The sequence below is a fragment of the Polyodon spathula genome, chromosome 5 (genome assembly GCF_017654505.1).
Source record: "Polyodon spathula isolate WHYD16114869_AA chromosome 5, ASM1765450v1, whole genome shotgun sequence".
NCBI lineage: Eukaryota > Metazoa > Chordata > Actinopteri > Acipenseriformes > Polyodontidae > Polyodon > Polyodon spathula.
The window spans coordinates 11,764,473-11,791,005 of NC_054538.1; the positions used below are offsets into that span (position 1 = coordinate 11,764,473).

General features: G+C 37.3%; 2 protein-coding genes across 7 annotated transcripts in view; both read right to left on the reverse strand.

Annotated features, from left to right (window-relative positions):
- Window positions 1–3,546, reverse strand: part of gtf3c2 (general transcription factor IIIC, polypeptide 2, beta) — a 52,042-nt gene extending 48,496 nt beyond the window's left edge. For 2 of the 3 annotated variants that reach the window (XM_041249750.1, XM_041249752.1), the window contains exons 1-3: window positions 3,422–3,546; window positions 1,380–1,795; window positions 454–805 (exon numbers count right to left, since the gene is read on the reverse strand). In XM_041249750.1, coding sequence (XP_041105684.1) covers window positions 454–805; window positions 1,380–1,728 — 701 coding nt within the window. In that variant the 5' untranslated portion in view covers window positions 1,729–1,795; window positions 3,422–3,546. Of the gene's footprint in view, window positions 1–453; window positions 806–1,379; window positions 1,796–2,607; window positions 2,689–3,421 lie in introns of all 3 variants that reach the window. The other variant, XM_041249751.1, reaches the window with a different exon arrangement.
- Window positions 3,547–4,192: 646 nt separating this feature from the next.
- Window positions 4,193–23,157, reverse strand: LOC121315559 (zinc finger protein 512-like). 4 transcript variants are annotated; one of them, XM_041249754.1, is made up of 16 exons: window positions 22,997–23,157; window positions 22,000–22,089; window positions 17,915–17,970; window positions 17,154–17,212; window positions 16,675–16,880; window positions 16,366–16,452; window positions 15,060–15,155; window positions 14,607–14,731; window positions 12,701–12,787; window positions 12,412–12,510; window positions 11,957–12,124; window positions 11,479–11,673; window positions 10,572–10,673; window positions 10,395–10,457; window positions 7,504–7,602; window positions 4,193–6,839 (listed from the first exon to the last, which is right to left on the reverse strand). In XM_041249754.1, exons 2-16 carry the CDS (start codon window positions 22,085–22,087, stop codon window positions 6,558–6,560), a joined length of 1,812 nt encoding a protein of 603 aa, XP_041105688.1. In that variant the 5' UTR covers window positions 22,088–22,089; window positions 22,997–23,157; the 3' UTR covers window positions 4,193–6,557. The 4 variants fall into 4 exon arrangements, with proteins under 4 accessions (XP_041105688.1, XP_041105689.1, XP_041105690.1 ...); XM_041249755.1 differs by having other exon boundaries at window positions 22,964–23,157; XM_041249756.1 differs by having other exon boundaries at window positions 15,060–15,152; window positions 22,926–23,157.
- Between the last annotated feature and the right edge of the window lie 3,376 nt (window positions 23,158–26,533).

The following is a 26,533-nucleotide window of genomic DNA, read 5'->3' on the forward strand; positions in this document are numbered from 1 at the left end:
CAAAACATGTTAAAACCACATGATTGCCATTCAATTAATTCACAATCACATGTTAAAACCACATGATTACCATTGAATTAATTTACAAATAACATTTTCAAGATAGATGATTGCCACTCAATTAATTTAAACTTATACATGTTAAAACCAGGTAATTGACATTCAATTAATTTAAACTTATACATGTTAAACCAGGTGATTGACATTCAATTAAATTTACAATCACATGTTAAAACCAGGTGATTGACATTCAATTAATCTACAGGCACATTTTCAAAACCCCAACCAGGTAATTGACATTCAATTAATTTAAACTTATACATGTTAAACCAGGTGATTGACATTCAATTAAATTTACAATCACATGTTAAAACCAGGTGATTGACATTCAATTAATCTACAGGCACATTTTCAAAACCCCACACAGAGATATAAGGGAAAGCTGAATCTTACACTTTAGCAGCTCTCCTCTTGGGTCGTCCTCCCAGGGTCATCTCTTGTTCATCAATGATCTCCTCTTCTAGCTGCTCTGTGACTGGCTCTGGTGTTTCCAGCAGTCCCTGTTCAAGCCGCATTGCCAACAGTTCAGCTTTTGACTTCCTCCCTCTCTTCTTATAGACCTTTGGCGGCTGTGGAGTTTGGGCCTCGCCGTTCTCTGCCCTCTCTTCACTCAGCGTGGGCAGCTTTTGTGGAACAGGGTTCTTTCTGGGTCTGCCTTTTTTCTTTGAAGTGGGGGTGACTCGTGCGACATTTTCATCAGTGCTTGATGCATCAGGATGCAACAGAGGGCTTTCTCCTGCATTAACTACACAATTCAACATGTGGTGAGACTTCTAGAACTATATTCCCCACACGAGTCAGCAATAAACCAGAACAAAATTTTACTTTTAAAAGGCCAATAATTATAAAGGATTTATTTTTATTTTGAGTTTTTAGTTTCTTAAAATTACACTTAATTCCCACGTTCCACCTGTTTTGTACTGGTTTTACATAGATCTCTATTTTTAATAGTCAATTTATAAAAAAAAAAAAATTAAAAAAAATACTGTAACAATGTACTGTAAAACCGTAACATTCAGTACACCCTTTTTGTAAATGATGTGATAATACTGCATGAACAATTTCTACATGTAACATTTTTGGAACAGAATGAACCAGTTTAAGATTGGCATAGTAAGCTGACAAAGAAAATTTAGGAACAAAACCTGAGACCAAACATAAGACAACTGGAGTAGACCTTAAGGCTAGCATAGCATAGATAAAGGTATGGTGAGAGTAAGATTATTATTCTTATTATGGTCAGCCTAGATAGCAAAAAAACAAAAAATCTCACAAAAACATTTCTGATAAAATAAAATGTGTAAACACTTAACACTTACAAGCAGGAGCCTCCTTTTTGGTTAGCTGATGTGATGGGGTGCCAAAAGGTGCATCGGTGGACCTACTGGTCTCCCCATAACTTCCTGTGCCGTTCTCTGCTAGCTTCCCTATCAATGTATTATCCTCAGCCATCTTCTCGTTCCTTTGGGTTTCTGACACCGCTTCTTTAGACTCTGCTGAGGCTGAAGCAGCCCCTCCTATCGGTGATGAACTGTCACTGTGCTTTGGCCCCTCTATGTTGGGCTGCCCAGCATGCTGAGCTTCAGGCTGTCTCTTGGAATGAGGTTCTGAAGGCAAACCCATAGCGTCGCTTTCCTGCTTGCAGTCCTTTTGGACTGTATCTGCCATCAATGTCCCTGGCCCCTTTCTTCACCAATCAGTGTTACTCCTCAAGGATGAATTGACAACATTAGATCTGAAACAAATAATTGACAACTGCAGAAAACTGTCAACTAAATGTATTAAATACTGTAGTAAGATGCTTTTACTGTTGCTAAGCAGTAAAACACTGAATAAACTGCACCTGGTTAACCTATTTAACCAAGTATTTGTATAACCCATGCTAATTCCTGATGCAGAGCATCTTACTACTGTTTTATGTCAAATATATATATATATATAAATTGTTTTGGGGGGAGATGAAAAGTTTCAAACTATGTGTTTAATGTCAGAACTGAACAAACTGTCAAGAAAAAAACAAAACAAATGTATGTTGGTCATACCAAGGCAGTACAAACAGCAGGACAATAAGCAATTTTCCAAAAAATTTACAAAAAAAAAAAAAAAAAAAAAAACTGGTATTTATTTTGCCTATAAAATGTTAAGTCAAGTACTACTAAAAAAACAAAACAAAACAAAAAAAACAAACAAAAAAAACAGAAAAAAAAGATTTGTCCAGAATAATTTGTATGCATAGACTATAGTACAATACACACCCTACTACTCTACAAAAGTCTAAACAACAGTTCAAAAAGTGATGACTATGGTGGTCTATTCTTAAAACCACATTGCAAATTTTCAGCAAAACTCCTTATAGGATTAGAGGCAGTGATCACAAGAAATGATCACTCCCTGTGTTAATTAAATTGCTTCTACCTTAACCCAAGCAGTGACATGCCAGCTTCACAGCATTAAGTTGCTATCCTAAAAATGAACTACACATGATTTTAAAATAAAAGGATTGCAAAACGTGCCACCATACTGTACAATATCGTTAAACAACTATACCAGATGGAGGCAAGTAGCTTGCTGTGTGAACTTAACCTATCCGAGTTGCATTCCAACAGCAAGACAGAGGAAACTGCAAAGCTGAGAGAGAGAGAGAGAGAGAGAGAGAGAGAGAGAGAGAGAAAGAAAGCTTGGACATTTAATTTTGTGCTCAAAATATTTATTACAAATTACAGCACGTCATAACTATAAATGTGGGGAAACGTTATTTGAGGCAAAAGTGTCGTCTTTCATGCACACCACGTGAATAGCAAGTTACAATGTAACAAATACCCCGTGAAAACTACAAAATTACCCAATGGAAAACGACATTCGCGTTTTTTTTTTATGTAAATATGTTTAGCGTGGTTTCACAAAACAATGAATGTTAGCCCAATAGGTTGCTCTTGTAACATAAAATATTGTTGTAACTTATGGTTTCGGAACATGATTGTAAACAATTTTACGACCTGAATTGTACAAAGTTAAACCAGTGCCACAATTAAATAAAAATAAAATAAAAACAGCAACAATTACAGCGTGTGAATATTGTAACGTTGTAGAGTAATACCGAGTTAGATGTTGTACAGCTTCGCCACCACAAAACACCTCCGTAAATAATGAGGCCCGAGGTTGCTGATGTACGATAGCTCAGTCTTACTCTACTGTTACATGTCGAAAACTCTTAGTAAAAACAGTGTAACACGTTTCGAAACCCGTCTCCATGTTAGACATTTCATAGACCTCCGCGCCATTTCATTTGTCCCACTAAAATATATACCTGTATTTGTACTACCTTCAAGTTACTATACGTTACCAGCTTGATAAAACATACCTGAGATAACTGAGAGATTCCAGTGATTAAAGGGAAAATGAAAACATTTAAATTAAATCTAACATGCTGTTTGTGATAGGCGAGTGCCTATACGTGTTTTAATTCCGGAGTCCTTGGCTGATGGAGTTCACTCAGCTCTCTGCTGCCCCCTATGGGTGGAGGGATAACAACTACGTAAGAATCGTTTGTAATTCACTAACTTACCACAGGTAGGGTCTATTGAGGACGTAAGGAAAATGACACAATTGGCCGGTTTCTATTTTTTATTATTATTATTATTATTATTATTATTATTATTATTATTATTACCAAAAACAACAAAAAAAAAAAAATAAATAAATAAAAAAAACCCACTTGGACAATATTCAATCTATTTATCACATTATGCTTTTAAAACAAAATAGACCCTCTGCAAATTCACCTTGGGTCATTGTTAGACTAGGTTTTCAATGAAACCAAGGTACTTACATCTCTGAGAACCCCAAGACAGGTCTCCTTCAATGTACAAGTCTGTTGCCTGTCACAAGACATTGCACAAATCTGCAGGTATGGTTTGCTGAAGTTTACTTTGCAGTGGTATTTTTCTGCCAAAGTTTCCATTCCATAAAAATCTGGGAGATTGTCTTCATTGGCATATTGGATGACAAGGTGGTTGCACAAGCAGATTCCTTTTCAAATCACAAACATCCTTCTGCTTTCATATGATTGTTGCTGAATAGTTGTACACAACTCTCACACATCTCAGATAGATATAGCACATGAGCAGTCAGATGACTTTTCATTCAGACCAGTTTATTTATTTGGCCAGTAAGCATATTTATGACATAGTGAAATGTTGTGGTTTTCTTCGTCACTCAGCATTAGTTTGCTTCAATATAAATTCTGTTGATTAACAAGAGTTACTAAAACTTAATTGTAGAACACAGCATAATGTACCATTTTATTATACATTTGGAATTTTCAACAACAATGCAGGAATATAATTTAAAAAAAAGAAAACTTTACAAACAATTATTATTATTTTTTGATTAACAGATTAATTAACTGGGTTATTACATAGTCACTGTCCTCAAGTCTGCAGTAAATATTCTCCTAAACAGGCAAGTCACTTTGTAATAATCATAACTGTGTATTCAAATTCCAATACTGTCTTCAGGTCTAAAATACACTACTATGAATAAAACATCTTTGACTGGGATTGTAAAGCTTGTCCAGTTTTTTAACATTACATTTATATAAATGTGTTTTCTTAGACTGCACATACTTGATGCTTTACTTTTTAAAAATGTTTATCGACATTACATAGACTGCGTGTTAACTGGTTGTCATTTTAAAATAATTATTAAAATAATAAAACTAAGTGATTTTTTTTAGGTTACTTGAATGATGCTTTCTCTGTATACTACCACATGAAACCTTTCTCTCCCACAAAAATTCTGCATTATACAAAAAAAGTAACATGCTGTATACTCGTTTGAGTATGGAGCCATAAATATTACAGCACATAATTTGCATCCAGGAAGAGCTCCAGCACTCTTACAGGGAGGGGGCTGTGCATGACTGCAATAATTAACATATTGTGACTCTGCTTTTACTAGTCAATTACTGTACTTCTGTATTTCTTTGCACTGTATTACATAACACCATATATATTTATTACAGGAGGCAAACTGCACAAAACGACATTCCTTTGGTCTTCTGTAATATTCTCAGGGCACGCATGATGATATACAGGCATAATGCAATTAGCAGTTACTGTTAAAACGTATAACATTTAGCACACCCTTTTTTGTAATATATGTGATAATACCGCATGAACAATTTCTACGTCTGAAAGTTTAGGACTGGAATGAACCAGTTTAAGATTGGCACAGGAAGCTGACAAACAACATTTAGGATCAAAACCCAAGACTAGACACAATTAGAATAGACCTAAATAGACATTATTGGTACTGTGCTATCAGTACTACTGGGCTAGTGACAAACTGTGCATTGGTGCCAATAATCAGCATGGAAGACAGCTCATTAAGTACTGCAATATTACTGCTGTTGTTTCAGCCTTCACTTCACATTCTTTCACCCTGAGGTATGACAAAATTTAAACCAGGGAAAGAAAGAACCACAGAGTATAGTGTTCTAGACTATAGATGAGATAAATTAGTTTCCAATTCAAATTAGGAGTTCAAATTGCTTAAGCTGTCTAACTAAATATAGCAGGTTTCTATGCTTTTAAACAAAGTAGTATAGATATTCTGTGTTTAACTATAAGGATGTGTTTAATTTTCTGTCTTGTATATTTTATGTACTGTATGATGAAAGTGTCATCAGGCAAGATGCATCTTACAGACAACCAACATAGTTTATGCATTCCTTCCACACTGCAAGATATTGTATGCAGATACAATACATTTTTCACATTTTACATGGTGCAGCACCTGAAAAAAGATCAAGCATTCTAGATCTAGAAAAGGGGATTCAATTCCCCTTTTTTCCAGTTATCAGAAAATGTAATGGATTGGTATGAAGCATACATGATTTTGAAAAATGTAATTTCAAAGCAAGCAGAACGAACAACCGATGACACCATTGCACTTCAAAGCACAGCAAGTCATATTCTATTGCTAACAATCGATGTTCAGCAGACGTGACTGCATGCACTACGATTTCACAAGTCCAATAAAAAACAGCTCAAAGTACTATTTCCTAATACTGAATGCATAACTTCCATGTATACCAAAAAATAGAAACATTGCCCTTTACATTGTATACCTCCCTGGATCTTTTAAAAGCTGTAAAACCATGTATTAGCTTCAAATAGAAAAGACTCTTAAAATAATAATCTTAAAATAATAATCGACAGGGCAACATATTAATATTGCTCTGTAGGTTCTTGTGTTAGACCTGACATAGTTTGTATGACATGTTATTAAGTATATACTGTTTCTATAGTTGCTTTAAACCAGTAAATCATTAAAATTAAACTGGAACAGTGGCCTGACTTACAGATAAGAATTTCTTGGTTTATATTCACCATGGCCATGTGCGAAACTGTTGCTAAGGAACAAAATAGTTTAGGTTCGTTCAGTGGCTAGATTCAGACTTAAGGGTCCACTATGCCTATCGTCTGTTCCTGGTCCTAATTTTCCTCTTCTTCACTGCTGCTGTCACTGCTGCTCCGGCTGTCGCTGCCACTGAAATCATAGCAGTCCTTCTCCTTTTTCTCAGAATTGCTATGGTGCTTCTTCAAGCTAGCAGAGGAGCTCACGACCGCCTTCTTTTCCAACTGCCTTTTGCGAATCCTGGTTGGCTTCAGCGCCTGTTTTTTCTTGGACAAGCTCCTCCTGTGATCCTCCATCTGTTTGGTCTTTATCAGCTTTTCAAATTTTTTTGCCGTTTTGGTGCTCACGGCAAACCAGTCCTGATGGAAAAAATAAAAAAGTAAAATAAAGAGAAAACTACTTAACTACTTAAAAACTTACCAAGTGAATAATTTGAACATCCCACTTAAAAAAAAAGGGTCAGGCTACTCAAAACACTTGACGGCCGTTAGTGAGCCAACGCAATAACAAACAGCCACGTCTGCATGAAGGTTTCCCTTCCGCAAAGAACATTTCTGCTTATTCTGTTTAGCCACATTTTTGTTGATTGAGATGCACCACGAGCCAGATTACATCAGGGATGAAGAACATTTGCTCTTATCAACATTTGGGCTGATGGTTCAATCCAGAGAAGCTTGGATGGAAGTGTCTGTAACAAGCTGCTTCCAGGGCATTGATACGTGTATTGTGTACTTGCATCTGTCACCCAGGTCAACCCTGCTTTATCAAAAGCAGTGTGAAATCGCACAGCTGACCCGCATGACACTGGGTCCTGACCCGGGTAGGTTCTGAGCCCGGTAGATCATGCCAGTGTGAAAGGGGCTCTAGATATCTGAACCAAGTTGGATAACCTAATTGAGTGTGTTTTCTAACTGCCCAGATTATTCTGTCAGGTGTCTTTTTTATATCATGATAAGATGAGCTACACTGAGAAAGCATCCTTTACTTACATTACAGCTTTATAAAAAATAAAAAAAATCTTACTTGAGCATGAATAGAGTTGATATGGTACTTCACTCCACTCTCCGAGTTGAATTCTTTATCACATATCAGGCACTTGTATTTCCCAGCTTCAAAATCACCCTAACAATAGAAAAAGTGCAAATTTATGGTATGTAATATAGACAAGGGGCTCTATGTACTAATATTTCTTACGCGTTTCATAAATTCTGTGAATTCATAGCCTCCGTCCTTTGTAAATTTTTTGTTTGCGATGAACTAAACAGCTCTTTTTCATACCGTAATATCACCACTACCGTAATATCACAGCAAGTTTATGAACAGCATAAATTACTGCTCATTACACAGGAGAGATCACAATTTGTATTGCGTAATAAACAGATTTGCAACACCAAAAGTCAAGATTTAGAACTTCCTTCTGGCAAAGATGAATGAGTGGTATAGCGCAGTGGCACTGGAACAATTTTTAAAGTGGGGGTGCTGAAAACCATTGAAAAAAGCTGTAACCCCTATATATGATGGAAGCCATGCAAAGCCAAGGGGGTGCTACCGTACCCCCAGCACCCCTAGTTCCAGGGTCCTTGGCATAGTGAACAGAAAGAAGTTGTAGGCATATATAATAGGATGCAGCTGTGGCTTCTGCAGACTCCAACCTTGATGCAAGTATGGCACCGGCCAAAAAGAGAAGGAAAACTAATTTCCACAAAGATTAAATTGACCTGTTAGTTAGTGAAATGGAAAAAAATAAAAAATCAGGAAATACTATTTATAACTTCAATACATGGAAAGAAATTACTAACAGAATAAATTCACTGTGACCAGTGCAGGTGTCATAACTGATACTGCCTCCCTGTACGACAGTGCCCCCTGGAAGCATTATAAGATAGAATAAGACCATCCAGTCCTGTCTAGCCATAAGATAGTGCCGCCATAGTCGAGAGATGCACCATAAACCTACCCTTATGAAGCTACGTTTTATACCTCAAAATAGCTACTTTCACTTAGTCTTAACTATCAAAACACTTAAAAAAAACCATTGTTTTCATTTCAGAATGAAATCTGACAAACTTACAGGCTTCAGACTTCTAGTTGGCACTGAATAATATATATATTGAGGGTGTCTGGTTTTCTGTTTTTCATCGTGTCTAACTACTTTCCTTTTAAAACGACTCTGAGCACTGTTTAATGTGTTTTGGTTTCTGAATAGTAATTGAGAAATGCGTTAATTGTGAAATTAATTTATAAAGGCAAGGCAAAAATCAGACGAAAACATAGAAAACCAGAAGCCCTAATGTAAGGTGTGTGTAACTCGACACGGAGGAGACGGAGAAGGTCTTTCTGAGAAAATTAGGAGGTACTCCATCTTTATTTATTTATTTTTTTAAGAAAAAAAAACCTTCCAACTGAACGTACATTTAAAAAAAGGCAAAAGCAGCACAGATCTAAAGGCCAGTCTATTAATGTTCCCGAACAACACTGTACAATACTGCCTCGCCTGTTCTTCCACTCTGCGCATGTCTTCAAAGTTTTACTGTACAATACTGCCTCGCCTGTTCTTCCACTCTGCGCATGTCTTTAAAGTTCTGCACATGTGCAGTTTGCAAAAAGACACTATCATATGAGGAGGCACTATTAGTAACGACACCGCCTCTAGGATTTACTGGGCTCTGCTGCAAGACTGAAGTAAACCCCCCCCCCCCCCCCGCCCAAAAAAAAAAACTAAAAAAAAGTGTTGCTGTAGCAGAACTGGAACAAAACATTTTGAAAATAAACACATCAGCAGCAAAATCTGAATCTTCAACAAAACATATTCTAACAAGACAGTAATCAATCAAGAAACAGTATATCCAAACATTTCATTAACATAATAAATCAGTTATCTAGCAAGATTAATCAATTTGATTAATAGCTCAATTTAGTTAATATTGAAACATATTAGCATCTTCAAATTAGTCATAAAAAGTACTAATCATAAGCATCAGTTGGATTTTTTTAATGAATGTTATCACGTACAAAAGTTAGTATGAAAACATTTATATAAGTTAATTCTAGAAACACACTTAACAAATGAATATCCCAAAAGCATGTTCATTTAAGGACATCGCAGAAAAACTTTTGTTTGAGTCTATGCATATTTTGGTTGTTTAAAGGAAAAAAGTACAGTACATACCGTAGGCTACACAAGTAAATACTTTTCATTGTATTTCAGTTGTCTGTGCACTACATAATTAATTACTGATAAGAAAAGACTTCAGTTTGTGTTAAAGAACTCTGCAATGATTAGTTTTCGTCTTTCCCTTCATTAATAAAGGACCTTAACATATAAAAGAACCAAAAACAAAATATATTTATTGCCATTGTTTTAATTTAGACCATTAATAGATATATATTTTTTGGTTTCTTTTATATTTTAGGTGCTTTATTTTAAGTAACTGAAATCCCAGAAATGGTTAAACAAGAAGTTTCACATACGAACAGCTGGTTGAAGTTACGCCAGTGATAGGCATGCGTAAAATAACAGGCATACACCGAAGTCACAAACCAGGAAACAATGACAATACATCAAGGGTAAGCGCAAAACTTTGATATTATAATGAGATCCGTACATTTGCATATGAAAGTAGTTTGAAATGAACAGTCGTAACTAAACCAGCGCAGCAGGGATGAAACTAGTTACGAGAGTGAAAGTGACTTTAATACATCGCGGGTAGGTCTACGAAGTCACAAAAAACAACGAAAAGTCAAGATACGAAAGAAAACTCAATGATACACAGCCCAAAATGTGTAAGAAACACTGATCAATTAAACATGCCATTTCTTGACTCTCTTGACCTTTGTGAAACCTTGGCCCTGATGACTGATGGATGTGCATCCAGTGTTCTTTTATTATATAAAAAAAAAAAATCAACCCTTACCCTAGAACAAAGGCAAAGGTGAGCCTTCAACCCAGATACGCTGGTGTAGACAGAGTCACAACCCTGTATGTACAACAAAAGGGAAGGGAAGTTACTGTTTAACCAAACAACTTGGTTATTGACACTTTGCAAAGCTAGAGTGAAGCTCTTGAACTGACATACAGTTTTATCATTTACCTGATTTGGGCAATGCACTTTCCTATGCACCTTGACTTCACTTTTCCATTTCCGCAGCACTTCTTGACTGAAAGCGGGTAACCCAGGTCTTGCATACTTTAGCTAAAAAAAAAAAAAAAAGGATAAACAGGACACTATTTTGGTTACTAATTACAATTAGTTTACGTCTGTTAAACATTATTACAAATGAGAAGATAACTTGTATTACTTTTCTGCAGCTACAGCAAATTATTGCAAGACAAGCGATAGTTTTTTTTTTTTTTTGGGTGAACCTGATGAATGAGCAGAGTCTGCTGACAGCTGCACCCACCTTCCTCTCATCAGGCACCAGGTCCTGCTGCACTCACCTTCCTCACATCAGACAAAAGGTCCCGCTGCACCCACTTTCCTGTCATCAGGCACAAGGTCCTGCTGCACCCACCTTCCTGTCATCAGGCACCAGGTCCCGCTGCACCCACCTTCCTGTCATCAGGCACCAGGTCCCGCTGCACCCACCTTCCTGTCAGGCACCAGGTCCCGCTGCACCCACCTTCCTGCATCAGGCACAGGTCCCGCTGCACCCACCTTCCTGTCATCAGGCACCAGGTCCCGCTGCACCCACCTTCCTGTCATCAGGCACCAGGTCCCGCTGCACCCACCTTCCTGTCATCAGGCACCAGGTCCCGCTGCACCCACCTTCCTGTCATCAGGCACAAGGTCCCGCTGCACCCACCTTCCTGTCATCAGGCACAAGGTCCCGCTGCACCCACCTTCCTGTCATCAGGCACCAGGTCCCGCTGCACCCACCTTCCTGTCATCAGGCACCAGGTCCCGCTGCACCCACCTTCCTGTCATCAGGCACAAGGTCCCGCTGCACCCACCTTCCTGTCATCACCTTCCTGTCATCAACAGGTCCCGCTGCACCCACCTTCCTGTCATCAGGCACAAGGTCCCGCTGCACCTTCCGCTTGGGCCACTCCTTGTACAGCTCCTCAGTGGCAATCTCCTGCAGGTGGTACACAGCCACCTGGGCTGACCTCCTCTTCACTCTGCCGCTGGCCGTCCTCTCCTGAGTCGTCTCCCCTGGTTTCTTCAAATCATCCTCCTCGCTGCTCAGTGGCTCCTACATGGAAATTACACTTTATTTTATCCTTAGCGACAGGTGTATGCTGGTCGAGCCTTGGGGGCAGTTCAATTTGGAATCTCTGGACTACCTTTGTCTACGATATTTTTGGACCGTGGTGGATAAACCTTAAAACCTTTTTATGGTCCTCTGAATGTGCATGCACTGGTTCGTGTTTATCATGAGATTAATTGGGATTTATTAAACGGGGAATCTGGAAATCAGTTTTTATTCCCATGCAGTATGAAACCTCATTGTTTCATTGAAGAGGGATTTGACTTACAGGGGAGTGCTCCGATTTCAGGTGATAATCCAATCCTGCCTTAGACTTGTAGGTTTTTCCACAGTGCTGACAGTTCAGGACCAGTTTCTCCAGCTCTGATGCTGCTTTACCACATTTCTTCATGTGGTACAGGAAGCCCATGATACTGGTGAAGCTAGCTGTACAACTCTGTGATCAGCAGTAAAAAAGAAAAAAAAAAAAATCTTTATGAAAAGATCAGTTCACTACACAGCTACAGTCTATGAGCTATTCTTATGGTACACAGAATAAGACACCTTCACTTTCATATCAAAAGTTCAGTGGTTTTACAAATCAACTGAAAAACATGGCCATAACTTATAATGTGCTTTCACTATAACACAGCATGCACAGTAAACTTTAAGGTTTCAGCATTCAGAAAATTCTCCAAAAGAAACTCAAAATGAATACAAACAGCAAAGCAAAGAGACCTGTACCTCGTTTGTACATTTTAATTTGCCCATTCTTTTTAGCACCTTTCTGAGTTTGTCTTTAATTGCCTGGTTGTCCAAACCGTTTGCATCTTCTAAAGTTGGCTGAAAAAATAAAAGTAGATTAGATATATTTTAAAGAGCAAATACTATCCCAGTACTTGTTGGGAGGTAGTATAGATAGTGCTTGTTATTAATACCCCCAAGTTTTTAAATATAATATTAACCTGTGCAAGATGTGTACTGGCTTAAGTACTGGTTTGTCAAACTGAAAATAACATGAGCACTGCTTTACCAAGTCGCTGTGATCTGCCATAATATGGTACTTCATTCCAGTCAAAGACTTCAGTTGTTTTCCACAATGCTGACATGTAAAAGGTTCCTACAGTAAAAAAAAACAAAGCAAAAAAAACCAGTTAAACCGTATTTCACAAATTGTAAAATATATTCACCGTTCCGAAGTTCACTGAAAAGACACTCTTAAATCTTTTATTGCAAATGCGGTACCCTATGTGGACAGGGTGGCTTGGTGGCCTCATCAGACCAGGATGGACAAGGACGACTGCGCTCATATTTATTAAATGACATTCATTTTAAACAATGAAACAAAAAGCTTGATGGCCAAACAAAAACAGTTTAAACAAAACAAACACTGAGCAAAACAAAAGGCATGCTGGTCAATACAAATAATAAACAGAGACAAACAAACAAGTATTGTGCTGGTTTTGACCCAGCACTCGTAGCAATTATTTTTATAGTTTTATCTTACAGTCACTTTCTCTCCACTGTCGTCAACCCTCTAAGAGCGGCTGCTTAACATTTATATATGTGGCCATCTCCCAATTGGTAATTACTTGATTCATTTGGGAGATGGCCACATTACGCACAAGTTTTAGCTGGATAGGGGATTTCAACCCCATCCATGCTGTAAAACAATAATAACAAAACCCTCTTAAAAAAGCACAACACCATACATTTAAATAATAATAATAAAATAAACACAGGGGTGGGGTGTACTCTGTCACATGGTACTGGAGATGAAACCGCCAGACAGAAGAGGTACAGTTTGAAAAAAGCACACATTTTAAAAAACAGTTTGCCAATTTAATGTCAATAAAAACATCTGCCATGCTACACAAATAAATAAGTACAGGCAGTCCTTGCACTAATGACACAATTGGTTCCTGGAAGTCGCGTTGTAAGTCGAAGCACGTTTTCCCATAGGAACAATGTTATAAATTGGGGTTACGTTCCTGAGCCTAAAGCCAGATAATATAGTTTTACAAAAATGGCCCGTTATAGTGTACTTATGCAAATATTTATTTAACTCTACACTCAGCCCGGTGGTTACGCACATATTACTCAGACACATACCTGGCTTGTTTAAAAGTACAGACTCTGGGCTTTCCAATGACATATAGTGTGTGTATGTGGTACCACTAGCAGGAAATACAATCGCCTGAAGTTAAGTCCCTCATCATGTGACAGAGTTCACAGCTTAGGTTTCGTTTTGAGTCAATTGCTTTTATCAGACATTGTTAACGGCAAAAAAATAAAAAAATAAATAAAACCCCCCAAAAAACGCTAGGGCAACCATGGCAGGTACTGCAGTTCGGACACCGAGCATGCACACATGAAGCATGGCTCAGGTCTCGCCATGTACTCACGCCTTTATCGTGTCTTATGCAATAAGTACAGTACCAACAGTGTTGCAAAAAATAAGCTGGCCATAGTTACATCTGCAAATTTCCCAGCTCAGTCTCATATGTTGTCTTCCGGGAATGCGGTGTTTACGTCACTGTTTACATTCCCTACAAGCACTCCGCCACAATTTAGGCTTCCTTTTCAGCCACATAAGTGAACGCACTCAGGCCCCCTAAAACCTCAACTGTGAACGGAAATTTGAGACGGCCCAGAGACGGCCCAAGGCAGACTCAGTAAGTGTGAACGGGGTGTTAGTCAACAAGCACCTCCTTCAAAACTAATTCAGTAACCAGCTTGTTTCGCTTCAGTATCCTGGGACAAACACAGAGGGCAGCATCTTAGCTCTCACAGCAGAAGTTCAGATTTTCAGCTAACGCACTGTGTCATGACAAATAGTAGAAACTCCTCTACTGCATCAAAACAGTTTGTGCATAAAGACTTTCACTACATTAAGACTCCACAGCATTTGCATTTAAGATACACATTAGAGGTATTACCGTTTTGCACTTTGACATGTGTTTTTTCAGTCCTTCCACTGTTTTCCTTACGACTGCTTTACATGTAGGGCAGGATACCCTTCCTTTATCGAGAATTTGCAGGTGCCAACTCTCCTCTTGACTTCCTACCAAACAATATATTTACAACCTCACCCAAATGATACAGTTAGGTCTAATTGGGTAGAACAAATTAAATTCCCAGTAAAGTACATTACTTTAATTAAAAAATAAAAACAACTGGCCAATATCAAAAGACATCCAAAAAATAATGAAAGATACAAGATAACACATAAAACTAATTGAGAAAATCAGGTGGTTCATTCATGGGATTGTGAGATTCATATACTTTCATGAAAACAAGGGCTTAAAAAGCACTTCTGTTCAGGAAATATTTATCAGTGTATGCAGAAGAAACCAGTACTTCATTTCAGAGAGGTATAATTTGTCTCCTACCTGTTTGATAAGGAAGAGGATCTTTCTTCACACACAGGCCTTTAGATTTCAGGTAATGCCGCTCAGCTGTGTTTAGATTCTTCCGCTTATTTCCTACTTCAAAATACACAACACCTCAAACCCCATTCTTGAAAGGAGAAAAACACCTGGTAACTGAAACATTATATTGAATAACTCAGTAGTTTAGTACAAGCCTTTTTAATCTTGCACACCATACATAATGATTAAAGAAAATAGCTTGGTAATGCTAACAATTCTTTAGTCGTTTGCTGACAGAATGTACATATACATTTCACACAAAATGTATTATCAACGGCACTGCAATATCAATAAAAACACTGCAATGTCGGATTTTTCAATCAATCAATCTTTATTTAAATATTTTCAATACCCATATTGTTTTATACCACGTGCATGGATGCTAAACCAATGACAAACAAGAACAATTGTTATTCCAAAATAAACCGCAAGGAATGCATGTCAGTTATACTGTAGCCTAAATACATTGTTGCTCATATGTTCTAGAACAATTCTACTAAGCAGACCACCAATCGTTTTACTTTAGGTGCCATTTTACCTTCTCTCAGCGGTTCCCAGCTGGTGAGGTGTATCAAACTTTCTAAGGGGCACAGTGAGCGTTCTAATACAGTAATTATAGTAATAATAAAAAGTTTAAATGTGAATTTCACAAATTCACAAATGTTCTATTTTTTTTATTTTTATTTAATAAATTAATTAATAGACAAACAAACACAGGTACTTATTTAGTCTGGAAAATCCATGATACAGGTACTTATTTCGCCTGGAAAATCATGCTTAATCATCATGGCTAATTTTGTGTTTAAGAATCAGTCATAGTTCTGTTCCTGCTGCATTGCACCCTTGTTCAGTGTATACAATGGATTGGTTCAGGTGCATGAAAAAAAGATTGTGATGCGATTGTGCAGGTGCATCATTGTCAAAAAAACTATGAGTTCAGAAATATGAAGAAAGTTAATTGGAAATTGGATTTTCCTTTGTTGGCACTGCAGATGAACCTCGTCCTCAGTGTGTACTGGCTAATGCAAGACTATTTTTATAAAAAAGTAAAGATTTATAATACTTGATACTGCTGTGATGGGATGATTTCTGGTATGAGATTTATAATGCTTGCTATTGCTGTGATGGGATGATTTCTGATATGAAATTTACAATGCTCACTATTGTGGCGAGGGGCTCCAAGTAAAAAAAAATAAAAGTTAAAGTGGGGTGTGATTCAAAAATGGTTTAGGACCCCTGCCTTATACTGTATGAGGGATACATGTACCTATAAATTTGCTTTGCTTTGTGGAGTTCTGGTCAGGACCCTCATTTTCTTCTGCTTCAGTTTTTCTTCGTTTCCTTGTTGAAGTTCCTGTTGAAGTAAGAAAAGACAGTCCATACTGAACAAATGACAACCATTCCCCTCCAACAGGCACCCTTTTCACAGAAATTCAAAGGTGATTATCACCATGCATATTCAGATGAGACACAGGGTACTGTTCCCAAGTCATAGTTAACTAGATCACAAAGTGCTATACAATTGTTGTCTTATTGCCATCTCTGCACTGTAAAATATCTATCCACTGCAACCTGCCTGTGGAGCTTAACTCAGCCTTCTCCTTGACTTCATCTGTGTTGTTTTTGCCCCCCCTCGTTTCTAGCCGGCAAGCAGGTTTCCTGAAGGTTTCTGGATCGTCATCGGCACCACTGACCCTGCCTTCTGAAGAGGAACTGGAGCAGTCACTCCCTGAGTCAGCAGGGGCTTCCTCTGGAACAAAGTTACTCTGAAACTCCTGAGGCCTGAACCACAACAAGCAAACACTTATTTAGTTTGTTTGGGTTATATATTTTTTTTGGACCAATATCACATTCTTAAAAAAAGATCAAATTGTAATTATTAATTTACTATTACACTATGGAATTAATTAACTACGTAACTTATCAGGTACATGCATTAACATACCGAAGCATACAGTATACAGAAAACCTTAAGTGAAGTGTATGCTCTGTAGTGGGGCTAAGTATCTATCAAAAAAATACAGAAATTTCACTTAAAAATCATCTTGCACTTACTTCTTTCCTCCTAGAGTTATCTTTATCTTCTGTACCTTGTGTGGTTCTGAATCCCCACTCTGAAACAGGTTATTTTGGTAATTAATAAATATCTGCATGCATGCATAATGAATTTCTGTGGCATACAGTACTGCATTGTTTTCATACCTCAGTATCCTTGCATTTCTGACATGTGTTTATTTAAATGTGACTCAAGTCTTGATGGCCTGTTGGGCTGATAAGTTCATCAGAGTGTCTTTTTGGAGCAACTTCCAGCCTGAGAAATGATCACTTATACCCACACTTTAATTATGGTGAAGTGTCTTAACCTCCCCAGACCTTTAGGCTGAAGTCAGAGCTGAGTAAAGAAAAACTGTTAAGCTCTAAAACTTGAAACTGCACATTACTGGCCAGGTAGAAAAGTTGGTGTGAACTGAATTACGAACATTAAATACTAGTGCTAACATTTAGAAATACAAAAAACAATACAAAATTTAATTTATTCTAGTATTGCTAAACAAGTTGGGTGAGTTGCTGAGAGGTCAATGGTAAGCGAGATGGAATTACACTATGCCTTGCAAATGAGCCATAAATAGTGAGCATCTTTTATAGTAAGCGTAGCGTGCTGACAGAGTTTTACAACAGCTTTAGCAGAGAACACTGACTGTGTTTCACTGTATGACAACTGAATACTGAACCTGTAAGTTATAACAGAGACTCAGAGTGTAATTGTTCTTGATCAGCAGTTATAACTCTGTAACAGTTTTCAATTATATCTTTACCTTGGACTGTTTGTTTTGGGCTGATTTACCTTCCTTTTCATGATCCTTAGAGGTTGCTAGAATTTAAACATAAACATGATTTAACCTTGTATTTATTTTTATAGTCTTTCAAAAAGTTGCCTATATATACTATTCAATGTTTACATTTTTAAAAATAAATTAACCTTTTTTTATAGTAACATCAGGTGTGCAGTCAAGTTACAGTACGAGTATGATGATTATGATATTACCTGCTCGCCTCAGTCAGCAGAACTGTTTCTTTAGGAAAAACAAAAAGATTTTATGGGACACAATGTACCTGGCTCAGTCTCTACTGCTGGTGCTCATCTTCGTCCATACACATAACATACTCAGTATTTGTATATGTAGTAACAGATACATTTCTATGATAAAGTCTTTCTCAGTAATCTCATTAAAAAGTTCTACTTTAAGCCCCATAAAGTTTTAATATATGTGATATTGAAGTATATGTCTGCTTGGTGTGGAATAGCTGTGTGTGAGCATTTGCTTAGTGTACTGATAAGAAATAATTAGGGCAGCTCCAACTCGGACCAATTAATCAACTAAAGAGTTGATCACAGATACATTTTTTATACAATTGAATTGTACAGAATTTTATTTTTTTATATTAAATAAAATCAATCAATAGAAGATCTGCATTTTCTCCATGACAGTCCAATCATTAGTGAGCGGAGGCAGGACATAAACAGTTGACATCTTGAGTAAGTTTAACTAATGGGAGAGTCAAAGATCTGCCCGTTGTATTGCAGTTGTCCAATCATTAGTGAGCAGAGGCGGGGCATAAATAAGCTAGGGTAAGCGGAGTAAGAATAGCTGAATTTCGTGTGATATTGCTAATATTATAGAGACCGTTACTGAGAATTATATTGAGAACTCCAAAGAAATATTTAGAGTTTTTTTTTTTTTTTTTTTTTTAAATTTGTAAAACAACAAGTCAGACAACGGCACCATCGTAGTTACCTGGTTACAAATCAATTTTCAAGAACTTTCTCAGAAAAATAGTAGATTGAGGTATACACCACAAATACTCAAATTGACACAGGAAGGGAAGGGATATACTTAACACTTCCAAATATTTAATTCTGAAAGGTATTTGTGGCTTACCGGTAGCTGTCAATTAAAATAAAAATACTGCTGGAAATGCCTTTTGTTAAGTAAAGAAAAGGTGATATGCAATAGCACTGGCTACAACAATCTAGGATGTCTAGCGAAGTCAGCACAAAAAACATGAGTATTCCCAAAGTCATTTGCGAGCCACTCAAAAGACTCCATTGATGTTCAACTGGATGAGCAGATGCACAGGGATATAATAAATCACAATGAGCAAATAAGAAAAAAACGTGAAATTTTGACTGATTCTGTTGTTTACTTTGCCAAGCAAGAACTGGCATTATGAGGGTATGATGAAGGCACCATTTCCTCAAATAGAGTTAATTATGTGGAATTACCTTCTCTGATTTCTCACTACGACACCGAATAAAAGCAGAGGTACAGGAAGACAAATATGAAGCTGTAATGGTAAATTAAACAACCGACGATGGAAACGCAGCTCAGCTGTGTTGTGTTGTCAGGTATGTGACTGACAGTGTTCCGAAAGAAGGGTTGTTCTGTGAAAATGTGTTACATCTACTAAAATAAAAATAATAATAATAAAATTCTTTTAAAAAGACCAAATTCCCATTGGGCTTATTTATTTATATACTTTTATTTTATTGATTTTTTAATATTACTATGCAAGACAGCTGCTACAAGATAGATATCTTTATTAAAAATTAATCTAGTATAGTGCTGAATTGAGAACAGAATGGGCAGAAGGCACAGGTGTCATTGTCCATCCATCAACAGTCCAAAGCACCTTTGATCGTTGTTCTATAGTCACATTTCTGTGTTCTTGTGCATATTTTAGCCTGTTAGTCTTTCTTAACAGAGGTATTCTTACTGCAAAACATCCTTTAAGTCCTGATTCAAGAGTGACCTTCGCACTGTTGATTTGATGGACAACGACACCTGTGACTTCTGCCAGTTCTGTTGTCAATTCAACGATTGTATTCTTTCAATTCCTTAAGGATATTATGTTCAAGTATTGCTCATCCTTGTTAGACAGCTTTTTGGGACTTCCAGTCCCGGGTCTGTCAATTACTGATGATGTTTCTCTGTACTTGTTGATTATGCTTTGGATATCACACCTTAAAAATCGAGTGATGCGAGCTATTTCACTCAATGTTTTTCCTTATTTATTGCAAGTCAAGGTTGTTATAATAGTAGAAAACACTAGTGGAGGCTTTGAATAAATTGTTGATGCTCATAATACATCAAAGTAGAAAAATGCAACATGTCTAAGACTTTTGCACATATATATATATATAGTGACAAGGTGGGGTAAGCTTTGTCACATTCGGGATATTTTCCACTGTCTTCTGGTGCAAATAAACACAGCTCATGACAGCAAATATATTTAAACATATGTTTATTTTATTATAGTTTATCATTGTGTTCCATTACAAACACCATGTTCCACTTTGTTGTATGCCAATTTTAATAATGCATTATAAGTAACTACAGTGTTGGACATGCAGAATCGATTTCGATCTAGAGGTTATAATAATATAACGTTAATATTGGTATACAACAAAGTGGAAAAATGGAAAAGAACAGATTTAATAGAACCTGTTAATAATGACCAACCAAACAAAGAACGAATGACGTTTGTAATGGAACACAATCATATCTCCAATGAAATCAAAAAAATAATTTTGAACCATTGGAGTATTTTAAAATGTGACCCTGATCTGGATGTACTATTGACTATTCCATCGAGACTCTGTTTTAAAAAAGGCAGAAACTTAAAAGATGCAATTGTTTCTTCTATGTACAAATCACCTCCCAGTGACAATTGGCTAACAACAATTAGACATGGTAATTATCGTTGTGGTAAATGGGTGCGTTGCTCCAATCTGTTAATACTAAGTATTTTCACCATCCACATAAAGGTAAACAATACAAAATACAAGGTTTCTTTAATTGCAATACAACACATGTCATTTACATGCTTAAATACTTTTGTGGCTTAGTATATAACGGTCAAACTAAACAAAATTTAAAAACAAGGTTAGTGGAACATTTTGCAGCTATTCGCAATAATAACTTAGGCTGTGAAACATGGTTCAGTTTCATGCCTTAAATTTCTCGGGTTAGAAAATGTGTCAGTACCCGAGAGATGGGGAAATATAGTAAAGTTACTATTAAAAAGGGAAGCTTATTGGATATTTACTTTAAAAACAATGGAACCGCATGGCCTCAGTGAGAATTTAGATCGAAGTCCAGTCTTGTAAATGTTATAACTGGTATCATGATTATGAATGTAATTGGAATGTTTTGATATATGCGAGTGGTTGGCTTCTACCTAATTGCTGTTTTATTTTAATTGAAAAAGTATGGGCTATTCAATTAAATGAAGAGACAGAATAAGTATTAACAAAGTGTTGTATTAAGATTTAAACTTGCCATTATTTTGTTAATTGATGTTATGATTGAATGCAATTAACGACGAACTGTATAAAGAGAGTTGCTGCTCATATCTGATCATTGTACTCACTCCTATTTCCCTAAATAAAATGAAAAGCATCTTTAATCAGTTAGTGTATATCATGAAGTAACATTACGGAGTGTGTGACCTTTGCTGTCTCAATTATCCTGAGCCATGGGAAACTGAAGTTTAAAGGAGCATTCCCTACTATTTTGGTGTAAGTTGAGAGACAATCACTTGTACCATGTTATATATATATATATATATATATATATATATATATATATATATATATATATATATATATATATCTGTAGCAAAAAAACAGTTAGATGCCTTCCAGCTGAAAAACCACAAGAATAGGATTTTAAATTAAATATAAACAATAGAGAGAAAGAGTACTGTATATAAATTAATGACATGATTAATTAACTACAGCTTCATATGTAATGTTTTCTGTTTTGTTTGCTGAGCAGTTTGAATTTGAGTTCCAGTAAGAAAACATTTACATTTAGCGGGGTTTTCATATGTACAGTACCTTGTGCTTTGCCTTTTTGCTTTGGCTTTGAAGACTTTCTTTTACTGGCCACGTACAAGGCAGAGACACTCTTCTTTTTGTGTTCCATCGCTGGAAAGTAGAGAGTAAATTTATTAATAATAATAATAATAATAATAATAATAATAATAATAATAATAATAATAATAATGTTATGAGATGATGATGGGTAGATAAGGGACTTGGCAAGTCAGTCCAAAACAGAAACACTGGTCAATGGCGCTTCGTGTCTACATTGTGTGTGACTGTGGGCCACTATTGAAATTAATCGCCATAGACGAAGACTCGAGTTTCCTGCATTTATTAAAATAAAGTACAAACTTAAACGTGTCTGCCTTCAATGGCATTCAGCATTGCATTTTTTATTTTTGTTTATCGTGTGATAAAAGCATCACATGCTAACATTCTGCTACAGCAACAGTATAACAACTTCAGTTCAACGTGTAGTTTTGTTGTTGTACACTATTAATATTATTTTTTCAATTTTCAAAATATCTAACTCTTAAAAGGTGTTTATTATTTAAAATACATATTGCACAAGTATCTTTAAATAATATTTCGTAAAAATAAATGCAAAGATAACAGAATGAAATGCTTTATACACTTAAAAAAAAAAAAAAAAAAGAAAGACAGAAAAGATGACTGCTTAGCTTTCACGCGGTTCCCAGTGTCATTATTACAAGTGACTCCGAATTTAGGAACCTTGTATTATAATGTAAGGTACTGTTTTTCAGTCGAGTAGTCTCAACCCCCACCATGACACCAGCCACACACAGCACCCACAACACAAAGACAGAAAAGACTCATGCATTTCGCTAAACATTTCGAAAAACAAAATCGCTTCTTAAATTTTTTAAAATGTTTTTTTTGTATTGTAAAAAAAAAAAACAACAACAAAAAAAACCCACCAATAGTGTCTTGTTACATCTGTCCTGTATTACTGTACCTTACGTTAGTTATCGTTCCCTCTGTTATTTACCTTATTCCTATAGTCGTTTTAATAAACAAGATACGGCTAATTTATTTAAACATTGTTTCATGCCCTCTTACATGGCACACATCTAATAGACTACTAGATAACCGGGGGTTTCAGCTTTGTATAGCCACCTACACTTGATTAAATCAGTTTAACATGCTAGGGGTTCGTTTCTTGAACCCGCCTTCTTTTTCACACAACAACAAATAAAAACGTCCCATTCGATGCTATGGAAGGAGGAGGTCCTGTAGTGCGCACTATGAGTTTGAAGGCCATTTGCAATAATGTAGATTAGTCAACTTGGAAATACAGTACGCCACGTTACAACAGTTCATGGTTGTTGCAAGCAAATCCCACAATGTAAAATCCAACAGTAATTTTATGCAATTTGCTGTACCGTAAAAGACAACATTGCAGGATATCATTTCCAACGTCGGTCATTTCATTTGTAAAATACCAAATATTAATTTACAGCAATGCATTAGGTCATGTTTTAGTTAAACGCAAAATATACGAAACACATCGTTTAGTAAGATAAACATATATAACGTATTTATATGGAACACGAGAGGGGGCATGAGAGAAAAAAATGTACGTCTCGTGTGCACGACTGAGTATATCGGGCTCCATACATTTCCATATTTGCTTACCTGTACCTTATTATTTTTGCGTGTCTATTACTGTGTTCCTTTTGCTTTATTGCTTGGTAAAAAAGGGTTTGTGCGCCACCTACTGAATCTATGTTTCTTTGGCTTGGTATACATGCAAAAACTTAAATAAGTGTCACCGTTTTGCCACGTTATTTTGGTAGTGCCTTTTGAGGTTTTTGGGAAAGAAATTCTAATTAATATTCAAATATGGGAGGGTATATGAATGTAAATGTTTCTGTTAATGTTTAAAATGTGGCCTTGCTGGACAACTGACACAGCAGGGTTGAGAGAAGGTCCTAGTTTTGTGGTGGACCTCACAACTAGAAAACAAAACACTTATTTAAACCTTTTTATTTTTCAAATCTTTTTATTCTTTTTTTTTTTTTTTTTTTTTACAAAGTAGTCGTGCACCTTTTTGTAAAAAAAAAAAAAAAAAAAAACTTTTCTGTTTAGTTGTTTTATTTGTCTTTTTCTTTTTCTCGATGCCATTGTGACAGCCACAAAGATGTACAGGAAGGCAGTATTCTACCTTAAATCAGAGGCCGTCGCAAACACCGCAATTGAGAGGGATCTCGCAATAGCAGGGATGTTCATCCCTGTTGAACCCCTTGCGCGGCGGGGCAGCAGGGTCATCCTGTCAAATGTGCCACCTTTTCTACAGGATGCCCCCCCTCAAGCCCCACCTGCTTCCCATCACCCTAGGGTGCAAGGACCACCCACTTCGAAACATGCTGTTGTTCTGCTACCAAGTCACCATTAGGGATGGCCGATCCAAAAATTTTAGAGTTGATTCAACAATAGATTCCTAATCTAGGAAAAAATGTAAACTTTAAAAGTAACTTAATATATAAACTATATTTAGAATGCCTTTATTTAGTTATTATCTAATATATTGTACTACAGCAGTGTCTTAACATCATTCTAAAGAACAATTCACAATTCAATAATGTCAATTTTCATAAGAAATACAGTACAATTTCAGTTTTTCTAACAAACAGCACCAGCTTGGACAGATTGGAAATGCTGACCAGACCCCCATATATTTCGACATTGCAAACAACACCACTGTTCACAAATTGGGAGAAAAACGACTGGAAATGAGAAGCAGCACATAACTGTAATGCTCTGTGTGATAGCAGACAGCTGCAAACTGCCTCCATATGTATAACTGAAGTTGTAGCTTTGTAAATGGGAGATTGGCACTACTTTCTCAATCATCATTTGTTTAAAGCATGGCTCGTCTCGACCCAGAATTACCAGATATGGTAACTTTTCTGTGACAGCCACATTTACGTGGTCTGTCTGACTTGTCACAGTCAAATACATTTTTACATTTTATTCCTCCGTCCAGGAGAGCACAAAGAAAAGATGTTAAAACCAAGCCTTGCCCAGGACAACTGGAAGCTGCTAGAGACTTGAAGATGCTGGGAGATGTTGGTCAACGGCTTATTTTTCCACCTGAGATTGCCACCACTAACCTTCGACCAGACATTGTCTTGTGGTCTGGATCAGCATGCCTTGTTCATCTGGTAGAATTAACAGTGCCATGGGAAGATGCTGTGGATGAGACACATGAGAGGAAGAAACTTCTGTATGCTCATCTAGCTGCTGAAGCAGAACAGCGAGGATGGAGAGTCCGAGTTTACCCAGTGGAGGTGGGTTGTTGAGGACTTGTGGCACACTCTACAACCCGATTTCTCAGAGATGTCAGGTTCAGTGGCTAAGAGTTGCGTCGCACAGTGAAGAACTTATCTGAAGCAGCAGAAAGGAGCAACAACTGGCTGTGGTTGAGACGGAAAGATTCTGGATGGGGGTCTCAAGCACAATAGAAAGAAAGCAACGCTGATGTCAATGTAAGTAAGCTGGGCTGAGCTGGGGGGTGGAGGGGGGTGATGTTGGGACGCCAGAATCACTGTTGAATTCAAATCAGCATGAAGTTCAACATCTACTCTCATGTAATGGAAATCATTATGGTGGGCTATGTCTTGGTTTCCTCATGGATACAGGAGATAACCACAGTTCCCTAATGTGTGGATACTCAAGTCACCGACCCTTACAACAACAATACGAGGTCCCTCCCAACCATTACCCCGAGACTTACCTGCTTCCCCTGTCGGAAATCTTGAAACCATGTCATGCTCCATGGCTGCGGGGCAGTTTTGAGCAATGTGGCAAGCCTCATGGCACAGGTAGAAGATCAGGACAAAGGGTGCCAATGGAGCCTACATGTCCTGCAGCACGGCCAGCAGTGGGGTGAGGACCCCTGTTCTGACCTGCCTGGAGGCCAACCTCGGTCTCCATTTTTGTTGAGGAAAGTCGCCCATTTGGGGTTTGAAGGTGTGCAGATCTGGGGTGATGGTGTCACCATAGTCACATGTTCAAATGTGATGCTGTTGACCTCGGGATCATCCTCTAACATCATTTAAAAAAAAATGGTTTGGGGGCTTCCAACGCCACCGGGTCCTCGAGTGGGTCAGGTGCGCACAGCGCCCCCATCCTCTCGATGAGCGTGACGTACCGCCGTGCCATCTCCTCCTGCCATTGTGCTTCCCTGACTTCTCTTTTTCTCTCCTCCACATCACTCCACTAGTCCAGAGCTTCCAGAATGGCCACTATTATGCTGGGATCCATCCTCTAGTCCGCAGGTAGTGAGTAGTGCAGGAATGATCCAATGTTCAAACAAAGTCTCTATTTACAATAGTTACATGGTATTGGGGATTTGGAATCCAGGACTTGATGTCCCAAACAATAAACAAATAAAACAATAAGTACAATGTCCAGGGTGCAGAGGTTTGTTCAGCTCCCTTGGTCTCTGTCTCCTAAAATACACAAGCTCTGGCTGGATTACATTTCATTGTAAAGGGCTGTACTCGCATAGCTGCGTCACCTT